Source organism: Pituophis catenifer, unplaced genomic scaffold (genome assembly GCF_029215685.1).
Source record: "Pituophis catenifer annectens isolate HBS135680 unplaced genomic scaffold, rPitCat1.0.hap2 SCAF_2, whole genome shotgun sequence".
Classification (NCBI taxonomy): Eukaryota; Metazoa; Chordata; class Lepidosauria; order Squamata; family Colubridae; genus Pituophis; species Pituophis catenifer.
The window spans coordinates 294,394,293-294,405,263 of record NW_027256882.1 but is presented as its reverse complement, the minus strand read 5'-3'; the positions used below and the strand labels follow the sequence as shown (position 1 = coordinate 294,405,263).

The window sequence follows — 10,971 nt, the reverse complement described above, 5'->3', positions numbered from 1 at the left end:
GTCATAAGTGTGAGGACCAGTCAAAAGTGCGAGGACCTGTCAGAAATGACTTTTTTCAGCCCTCTATACACATAGCCATGGCCACCCGGTCACATGACCAGCTAGCCACACCCACCCAGTCACATAACCTCCAAGCCATGCCCACAAAATAAGCCACGCCCACAGAACCGGTAGTAAAAAAATTTAGAACCCACCCCTGGTTGGGGGTCACCACAACATGAGGAACTGTATTAAAGGGTCGCGGCATTAGGAAGGTTGAGAACCACTGGCTTAGAAGAACTTGGTGGAACAGCTTCTTGGATTCAACTGTAAGTGTTTATATTGTATAGGACAAATCATGTCTAGGTTTAGTGCTGGGATATATAGCTTATTTGTTTGTATAAAGCCATGTACGTACAACTTACAAGACTGTGTATGTTGATATTAAAAATCTAATTATATGCCAGTTAGTATAACATATTTTATATTTTAGGGAAAGAGGCATCCTAAACAATGGCAAAAAGACTGCTAACAACAAACACAACAAAGTCTACTGTTTATGAGCACTTTGCATTATCAAGTGATGGAAAACATTACGTGTGCCAATGTATTAGAAAAGATGATGATGGTGAAAAACAATGTGATGCAAAAATTAGCAGTTTCAGTGGGCCTGATAAAAATGCACCTACAAGAGCATCAAATTTGAAAAGACACTTACAGCGTTTTCATCCCAAAGTGTTAGAAGCCGTGAATGAGAAAGATAGCAATGAAAACATTGCATCTACTTCTGTGACAAAAAACGTTCAGAAATCTACTGGAGAACAATCACAAATAAGAAAATTCTTTATATCTGACAAAGTTACCATAAGGATGACACCAGAAAAATTCAAACACCACATTATTGAAATGGTAGTAAAGAATAGTGTACCACTATCCTTCTTTTCACAGACAGCCTTTTTAGGCCTAAATGGAGAAATGGCAAAAAAACTTGGTGTTTCTCTGGAAAGAGAAAGTATAAGGAAACTTATAATTGAGGAGGCCAAATGTAAAAAGGAAGAACTACAGAAAGTTATGAAAGGACGTTTTGTCTTCCTTAAAATGGATGCATGCACACGTCACAGAGTCAATTATTTCGCTATTAATGTTAGATTTGTGGATGAAAATAACAAAACAATAACACGGACCCTCGGAGTAAAGGACACTCAGGCACATCACACCAGTGATTACCTTCAGAAGTTAGTGGAGGGTGTTCTAGAAGATTTTGAAATTAAAAAGGAACAGATTTTATGTGTTGTGACAGATAACGCTTCTAACATGTTGAGCACAATTGAGAAGATGAAGGCAGATGAAGAAGGTATCAAACAGATATTAGACTTAGAGGAAGACAGCTCTGCAAGTATTAGAGAAAGTTTAGAAACTGAAGAGAATGCTGACATTTTTTTAGACAACTTTGTTGAAGAAGCATTGAAGCTTGCTACTATTCATCATATGCGATGTGCTGTTCATACACTGCAACTTGCCATAAGAGATGGATTAAAAGATCGCCATGCAGCTACATTAATTGGCAAATTACGGCAAGTAACTGTTGCAGCCAGGGCCCCAAAAACAGATGCAATTTTGAAAAGACGTGCAGGAAAAGGAGCCATTTTGGATCAAACAACTCGCTGGGGAAGCACTTATTTAATGGTGAAGCGTTTGCTTGAACTTAAAGACTTCATAGAAGAAATGGACAATGAAAATCTTGCATTAACTTCAAGCCAGTGGACACAAACAAAAGAGCTGGAGAACCTTCTTTCTCACCCCTTCACTGTCACCAAGAGGTTGCAATGTGATGATCTAACCCCGGGTAAATTCCTCTTGGAATGGAAGAGCCTGTTATATCGCCTGAACAAAAATGGAGGGTTAATAGCTGAGGGCATTGCATCTTCAATGATGAAAAGAGAGAGTCTTTTGCTGGAAAATGAAATCTTGTTAGCGGCTATTTATGTCGACCCAATGAGCCGACTTTTATTGAACAGTAAACAGATTGCTACTGGGAAAAAGGCCCTCTATGATGTAGCAGTTCGCATGAAGGGATTACGACCTGAAATACCTCCACAGGAGGATGGAGTTCTTTTAAGCAATAGTGGTAACTCAGAATCATCTTCTTCAAACGAAGAATTAGACTTTGATTCCTTCTTAGACAAAATGGAAGTTGCTAAAGGAAAGCGACGTCGCATAAGCGTTACAGAACCAGTAAATGTCCAAATAAAAAAATTCCAACAGGAGTTTTATAAAGCACTAAAAGAAGTTGAAAAGTATGATCGCTCATCAAAACTTACTGTTGAAGAAGCCATCCTTGTTTATCCAGAGATCGTTAGTGATGTGGCCAGAATAGTTACTGCAATGCCACCCACCCAAGTCAGTGTCGAAAGATTATTTTCAGCCCTAAAAATAATAAAGTCTGACTTAAGAGCCTCTATGAAAGAGGATCTGGCAGAGGCAATTCTCTTCCTTAGAACTCTACATTGAATTGATTTGCATTTGCTAAGCCTATAACTACATTTCAAGATTAATATAAACCATTTCTAGGTTTTACAGATTTTGTTTTTGGTTCATATAGATAAGCTTTGTTTTTGTTCTAAAACAACCAAATAATGTGGTTTGTATTTTTGAACTGGTAAAGTTCCTGTTCCTGATGTTTATGCCTGCTGCTACTATCCAGCAACTTGATTAATTAAATTAATAAAAAAAAATTAATAAAACTTTGTTGTTTTCATTGTGTTTGTCTTTTGCTTAAACTGTTCAATACAGTAGACTGTTGGCTTCCCAGCCAGTAGTCCTGTGGTAATGACATGTATGTTGCCTTTCTTTCCTTCAAGGAATGTATAAAATACATTCGCATATTAATACAGAGGAGTCGGAGTCGGGGAGTCGGAGTCGGAGTCGGAAGTACAAAAAACTGAGGAGTCGGAGTCGGAACATTTATCTCCCGACTCCACAGCTCTGGGATTCTCCCCCACCACCCGTGAGCAATTCTACATTTAGAAACACTGAACTGCAGTTTCAATATTTCTGACCATTTTCCAGCAATGCTTTTCCATGTTCTGATACTCCAGAAACATCAGCTCTACTACACACTTTTTGTTCTCAGCAAAAAAGTAAAAATAAATCTTACATAGCAATATTTTTGTTATATCCCTCACATTGCACAGAACAGGACCTAGGACTGAGCTTTGTGGTACATCACTTGTGACTGGTCTGTGGTCAGACAGTTCCCCGTTAACAATCACACTGGGATTTCCCCCTGAGCCAACATGTCCGTTGAAACACCCTCTGGCTAAGCCCTGGCCTGTACAACCTTTTTATGAGCTTGCTATGTGGAAATGTATCAAATGCTAATCATTTTCTAATCTCTTCTTGAGATTTATTACAATTCTTCATGAGTTCACCCAAGTGTGGGATGCTTTTTTATCCGTGCATGTGGCTGCAGTAAATTGCCTTGCTCTGTTCTCTTCTGCGCTTTCAGCCTGCATTCAAGCCCAAGTCTCAAACTATGATTGTAGAAGCAGAAATAAATTGTTCCCAGTTCTGCAATTTGACTGCTGTAAATCCAAACATAACAGATTCAAGAAAGCATAGAGTTCAGCAAACGACAGAGCAAGCAATGAACTGGATTTAAAAAAAGACATCAGAGAATCCACCAGGCCATTCATAATTTCAGTGGAAAGGAAATGTTAGATGCAGGGAGGCACTGAGGCACTAAGAACAATGATTATGGACAACGACCAGACAAGAACATAGTTTAAGAGGATTTTATTTATATAAGGGAATATTTTTTAGTGGTGTGGGCAGAAGAATAAAGATATTACGAATTATTAAGTATGGTAGTCTTGTAGGAAAGTGGGTGGAGACAGGTTAGTTTATTGATTGTTTAGTTTAAGAAAAGGGATATTGTTTAGATATGAATATATGTAAAAGATTTGAGTTAAGAGATATAACGATGGGGGTGAAGGAAATGGGTAGATTATGAATTGAATAAATGTTAAATTAGGATTTATTATATAGTTTTATAGCGGAAGGTTGCTTTGAAATGTTATATTAATATATATAAAAGATTTGACTTAAGAAATATATGTATGGGGGGAAGAAAAGGGTAGAATATGAGCAGAAATCGCTAAACTGGGAGATATAATATTATGCTAAATTAGGAGTTATTATATAATGTTATAGTAGAATGTCATTTTGAAATGTATAGTATAAGGGGGATATGATAATCTTATTAGAAAGAAGGGGTCAGCATATGGGGATGGAGTAAGGGGATGGTAAAGTATTGTATAATGTTATGAATTTGGGTTTTATTATGAAGAAGTCACAGGGGGAGGGGAGGGGGAGGGGGGTTAGGGAGGAGGGGGGGAAAAAGGGGGAAAATTTGTATTTGAAAAACTTTTTCAATTAAAAAAAAAAGAACATAGTTATTGTGATGGACGGATAAAGCACAGCAAATTTAACAGAATAGTAACAGAGTTGGAAGAGACCTTGGAGGAATAGTGAGGCCAACCCCTTGCTCAAGCAGGAGACCCTACTCCATTTCAGACAAAGGGCTGACCAGTCTCTTGATATAGCAGGGGACTGACAATGGAGCTGTGATTTCTTAAGTTACAGCCTTATCTTCTCACTAGCACCCACCCAGCAAAGCCAAATGGCCAGATCAACAGAATTAACTGAGTTAAAATGAGGCACCAGGTTGGGAGGAGCTGATGGAGGGTTTAATCTACGTTTTCCTAAGACATTCTCGGCAGGAAAAAAGCCATATAAGAGTCCCTTACTAGGGCTCTAAATTGGCACAAAGTTTGGTCGCATCTGTGCTCACTAGAATCTTCCTCTTGCGCTCGTATTTTATCATTTTCCATTTCCACAAATAAAACAGTGAGTCTCTAAAATCCTACTCAGCACTCAATCCAGGGGCTGTGTTTGTACAGTATGCACATTGTTGGTTAATTCAATGAATTGTGTGAACTTTGTGTGAACTCAGACACCAAGATTCTTTCTACAGATACATTTCCAGCGCTGCCTTTTGGCCCTAGATCAGGGTGGCTTCACCTGCTCAATTCCCTTGCCCTGGGTTCTGGTTGGCATAAGGAGATGTGGCACTCCTGACTGGATTCATGCCAAGCAGTTTCCTTCAGAGACTTTGGACTCTGCAACAAACTACTCTCCTTAGCTCCTTCTGTTTTTCCCAGGGCTTGGTAGTTAAAAGGCGGCTTTATTACAGCTATCAATAAAGGTTGTCCCTTGGCAAGGCCACCCGGGCAGTTATCAAGTTCCAGGCTAAAGGGTGCCCTCTGGGGGAGCATCATCGCACAGTCACAAGTTTTCTAAATTCTTTTGCAACTGTGGTAAGAAAGGTTAAAAAATGAGGCAAAACTTATCAACTGTTTTGCTTAGCAACAGGAACTTTTGGCTCAAATATGGTCATAAGTCTAGGGATACCTGTAATTCTTATTTCTCAATTCTTTCTGTTCCCTCAGTAGTTTTTAGCTACACTTAGTCAACCTACGACTGCTAAATCCTTGGCACGGTACTTTTGAAAATCCAACATCATGGGCCACAGATCATTATTAAGGAAATCTAGAAAAAGAAGAGCAAGATTGTTTTTCTTTTGCAGAGACTACCTATCCTATACTCTGGATTCTAACACCTGAAGCATTTACTGTTTGGGCAGGATCAACCAGAAGAGCACCCAAGAACATTCACATTGACAGAATCTTACAACATGCTTAACTAGCTCAATTCTGCGGTTCCACCACCATCCTAAGCTTGCTTATTGGATTTAACATCATTTTGTGCCCCTCAAAGTGCCCAGGAAACAGGCAAACTGTCTTTTTTCTTTCAAATCCCCACCTCTTATCTGAAATTTGTTTCAGTGGTGAAATTTTATTTCACAACTGTGAGATAAAAATCACTTCATGAGCAGAGATGACGTTACAACCTCAGCTTTCATAGCTCAATCTGTTAGCTGCTGTGACTGAGCTAAGTTAAGCAGCAAATGGTTTGGAAAGCGACTGGAAGGCCACCCGAATATTCCAGGGCTGTAGGCTAAACTTGGAACATATATCCCACAAATTATTTTTGAGTGGTGGCCAAGGAAAGACCAAATCTCCTTGTTTCAATTCAGAAAATTGTGGCTGGGTGCTGAGAACAGAATGCTGCACAGCTAAGGCTTTAGGCTCCTGGGGTTTTTTATGTTAATAACGAGACGCAAGCCCCCAAAGTACTAAGAATGTGGGGTTTTTTTAATGGTTTGATTGAATGCAAATAATCCATCAGTATTGTCAACACAGTCACAGATAAAATTCCTGCCCCATGTCGGATCTCTGGAGCATCAATGCTGTCAGAGGTAAATGAAGAACCATCAGCTAAAAAGGGAAAATGCTCTTCATAACATCTTTCACTTCCTCAGGCAACACTCAGGCACCACTTATGGAGGGAAACAGAATTACTGGAGATAAATATCAATTGTCTGAGCTAGCAACAACCCTTTCATAGACCAAAGCAGCCTTTTCAAATATTGAAAAAAATTAACTATAAATAAATTATACTAAAATAGTATTGTTGTACAATCTGTTTCTTTAACAATCAAATAATCTCAGCATTTTTTCCAATCGTCTTTAGACATACTAAGCTGCACCTTCTGCATCTCAGGCAATCAAGACGAGACAATCAATCAAAATCTCATCTTTATGCTGGATCAAATATGATGATCTCTTATTACAGCAGAGGGACTCCAAATTTGGCCACTTGTAAACTTCAACTCTCAGGATTCCCCAGCCAGCGCATACGCTAGCTGGAGAATTCTGGGAGTTGAAGTCCACAAATCTTAAAGTTGCCAAGTTTGGAGAGCCCCATATTAAAACCAGAGAATTATATGAAAAACAGGGCACCCTTCTCCTGTCACCATCAAATTTTGGAAGCAGAGGATTCCTGCCCTTTCACAGAAGTAGATCCTAAGATTCGTGTAACATCCAACAGTCATCATCCACTGAGGAAAATAGGCAAACATCATAGCTACCTTCTTGTTAAACAGGCAGATTATCCACATCTCCCTCAACCCAGGAAGGCTCTCTTTTTAATCATTATTGCTTCCAGAACTCAAAACAATCCACCACAGCATTTCTTTCCTTCTGACAAGAAAAGAACCACGCTGCCAGATGCTGATGATCAACCTGATCCAGGCAGTTCTGAAACCTCAGTCTCTTCCACTTCCTTTAAATCAGCCTCTCCACCAAGATTTCCAATTTTCCTCTCTCAATACGAAAAGCGACCAGCTTTCTTTGGCTCAGTAGGTAAGTAATTCACTCAGCTTGACTGAGGCTTATCTGTTGGATTCTTCTCAAAAGACAGAGGAAGGATACTTTCCTGCATGGCCAGCCCCTCTTCCACCACCTTTCTTCCTTTTCGGTTGACTTTGGGACTCTGAGTTCAGCGTTTCCAACCAGAAGGCATCGAAAGATCCGGGAGCCTGATAGCCTGGCTCCTGATGATCTAGGGGTTCTTTGCTCAACAAAACACAAATGGCAGGGATATTTCGCTTCACAGTCAAGGGATCCAGGCCAGCCTCTGGCACAATCGGTTCCCAGATCTCCTCTATTTGCTGAAAGAACACTTTTGTAATCTGATGGAGATCCTTCAGCCTCCGCTTCATGATCTCCACGCAGGTGATGGTCTTGTTGATGGCTTTGCCAACCCCGCTGAAGAGCATCTGTCTCGTCGTCTCTTGCTCCATCTTGCCAATGGCATAGCCCATCAGATTCCGGATCTTGCTTCCATCCTTCACTTTCATTTCAATGATGTCTGAGGGCAAGTTGGTGAAAGGGAGAGGAGAAGGCTTCTCCACTACCTTGGACTTCTGGTAATTCTCCATAGTTTGCAGTGCTGTAAGGAACAAGGACAGAAACAGCATTTCAGGGTCTAATCATGCTGTAGAATTACAGGTGAAAGTCCTAGAAATCTGGGAATTTACCCTGCTGAACAGATCAAGGTTTATTTGGTCCCTTGTTCCATCTTCAAGGGTGATAAAAAAAAACCCTTCAGGCATGGGTCCATTGTGCCAGCAGGAGTAGTATGCTGCAGACACTGTCGCTCAAGGTATTCCAGCTGGTGGGGTCTAGAAGAGCCTTTTCTGTGGTGGCTTCTGCCCTCTGAAACATCATTCCCCACCCCACCCCTGCCACCTAAGATTTGAACATTCCTGAAAGGGCCTGAAGATCTGGCTCTGCCAACTAGCCTAGGGATGGGGACATCCCACTCCGTGGGTGGTTAATGTTCTAAGATCCCACTTTCTCCCCATATGCCTTTTCTTCCCTTCCTTCCAATCTTGCACTTTTAACTTCATTCTAGTCCTAGTATTTATGGTTTTTATGCTTAAATGTTTTATCTTGTGTTTTTTTTTCATTGTAACCTGCTTAGAATCAGCTGTAGGCTAGATGGGTGGCATACAAGCTCAATAAATAAAAGAAAAAAGGGAAGGAGATAACCATGCACTGAAAAAATAATTACAGAAAATACAGTTTAGCAAAGTCAAGCCAGACCAATGTTTTAACTCAATCTAAGGTGCCTTCATCCCATTAAGCATCCTTATCCCTGCCCTCATTCACAATGCATAAGCCAGGGAAGGCTTCAGTCACCCATATGCTATTAAATGCACAACTTGCTTTCAGAAGTTGTGGGTGCCCCATCATGGGAGGCTTTCAAGGAGAGACTGGACAGTCCTTTGTTGAAAAATGGTATAGGGTCTCCTGCTCGATCAGGGGGTTGGACTAGACGACCTCCTAAAGTCCCTTCCAACTCTGTTATTCTATATAATGTTGCTTATGGGCAGCAAGTGAATTTTAATTTTAAGCCACCCAAAGTCACTTTGCAGACTGAGATGGGGCAGAATATAATTGCAATAAGAATAAATAAGTTTTATTTAGCCTCAGAGCAAAGAACTGTGTGCTGGTTTACCGTTAAGCATTCCTCATGAATATCTCATGTTCAACAATCAGCACTATGCAAATCAAGAAGAAAATGTTCCTTCATTTAAGCCATCAATTTTAATCAGTTGATGCTGATTAAAATCAGTGATCAATTAGTCATGCAGCCCCCACTCCTGCTGCCTCTCATTTCCTTTGAAAGAGAGGATTGGGGGGGGGGGATGACCATTTTCCCCAATGCAGCCTCACCCATGGTCACGTGTTCAAACTTCAGACTCTTGGCAACTGGTGTGTATTTATATACCACCCAAATGGACACCCCCCACCCCAATGGTTGTCATGTGATGGGGAGGGGCCAAAAGAGCCTTAGTGGATGCCACAAGTGTCACTTTTGTGTTTGCCTTTGTGTCTGTGAGATCTTCTGTGGAGGCAGCTTAGTTGGTCTGTTGTGTGGATGTTTGGGTGGTTTAGGGGTGGGGAATCTGTGGTGGGTGGGAGTGTGTTTGGGGATTGTTATGTGTGTTGGACCTGGTCTTTGGGTGGGTAAGTGAATTTCGTTGTATGGGTATACTGTTACAATGACAATAACTTTGTTGTTGTTGTTATTATTATTATTAGTTCCAGTTTTATTGGAAATACAGATCGTCCTTGACTTACAACCATTCATTTAGTGACAATTCACAATTATAACACTGGAAAAAATGACTTATGACCATTTCCACACTTTTACAACCATTGCAGCATCCCCGCGGTCACGTGACCAAAATTCAGATGCTTGGCAACTGGCATGTACTTATGACGGTTGCAGTGTCCTGGGGTCACGTGATTTCCCTTTTGCGACCTTCTGACAAGCTAAGTCAATGGGGAAGCCGGATTCCCTTAACAACCACGTGATTAGTTTAACAATGGCAGTGATTCACTTAATTTCCCCACTTAACAACCGTGGCAAGAAAGGTCGTAAAAGCGGGGCAAAATCCACTTAACAGCCATCTCGCTTTGTCTCCAAAGGAAAAAAACAAAAAATCCAGAAAATCCAGTTGCCTCTTGGGGAAAAGAGCACTTTTGGGAGTTAGCAACAGAAATGTTAGGCTCAATTGTGGTCGTAAAATGAGGATTATCAATATTGGTGCATTATGCCTGTGAAATAATATTAAATTAGTTACCTTTTGTGCATGTTATTTAGATGGTAGTGAAACAATTCACTCCTATGAGCCAATTATTGTGGTGAAATAACTCAAGAATTATTTAGTCCCTGATTGTCATATTGCAGATGTTTTGGTTTGTTTGAATCGTATCCCCAATTTTTGCACTATATTATATAAATGGTCTTCATCGGGGAGCCACATTTTGGGGGGGGGGATTTCTCTCAGGCCAGGCCGGCCCACCTCGCAGGGTCGTTGTTGTGGGTAAATTAAGATTAGGCGAATTTTCTACCTCGTGTTACCCCAAATATATAAAAGGCAGGATAAAAATCTCATAAAGGGCGAGATAAAAATTAATAGATGAATAAAAACGCGCCTCACGGCGGCGCGCCGAACCACGGATTCCCCTCAGAGCCGCTGAGGGACCCACCCGGGCTGGCCCAGAAACGTGTGAACGCGGGCCCGGACTCTCTTTGCCCCACCACCGGTCACCCTAGGCCTCGGCCACCCACTCCCATCATCCCCAGCCCGCAGCTTCCCCCACTCACCGATCGCCACCGACGCCGCCGCGCGGCAACCAAAATGGCGCCCTCCAGCTTTCCTCAGCGCGAAAGAAGGTCCGCGCATGCGCCACAACGCAGAGAGGGCGGGAAAGACGCGCGTCTGCGCAAAGAGGGAGGGCCGCCCTTTTTTTTTTCCTATTGGCCAGAGCTGCTGTGGGCGGGACTCGCTCCCCTGGGACCGTCTCCGTCACGTGACTTTAGAAGAATGGCTTATAAAAAAATGAAGCCAGGTTTGGTTCCTCCTTAACCAAGAAACGTGGTTTAACGTGACTCGAGGTTTCCCCCCATGGTCCAGCCTGATTTCAAGCTTTTTTATAAATCTGCTCGGGGTTT

The 10,971-nt window shown here is 41.4% G+C and overlaps 1 protein-coding gene across 1 annotated transcript; it reads right to left on the bottom strand.

The window, feature by feature from the left end:
* Positions 1-6,233: 6,233 nt before the first annotated feature.
* RPP25L (ribonuclease P/MRP subunit p25 like) lies at positions 6,234-10,708 on the bottom strand. The gene is made up of 2 exons (XM_070936021.1): positions 10,624-10,708; positions 6,234-7,893 (listed from the first exon to the last, which is right to left on the bottom strand). The coding sequence occupies exons 1-2, from the start codon at positions 10,700-10,702 to the stop codon at positions 7,352-7,354; spliced, it is 621 nt and encodes a 206-aa protein (XP_070792122.1). The 5' UTR covers positions 10,703-10,708; the 3' UTR covers positions 6,234-7,351.
* Positions 10,709-10,971: the final 263 nt, after the last annotated feature.

What these genes read in the sequence shown, in the direction of transcription:
- RPP25L (XM_070936021.1), bottom strand. Translation starts at nt 10,702, where the DNA reads ATGCGCGGACCTTCTTTCGCGCTGAGGAAAGCTGGAGGGCGCCATTTT. An exon ending in GGCGGCGTCGGTGGCGATCG is followed by an intron (nt 7,894 to 10,623) that starts GTGAGTGGGGGA and finishes TGTTCCTTACAG; the next exon opens with CACTGCAAACTATGGAGAAT.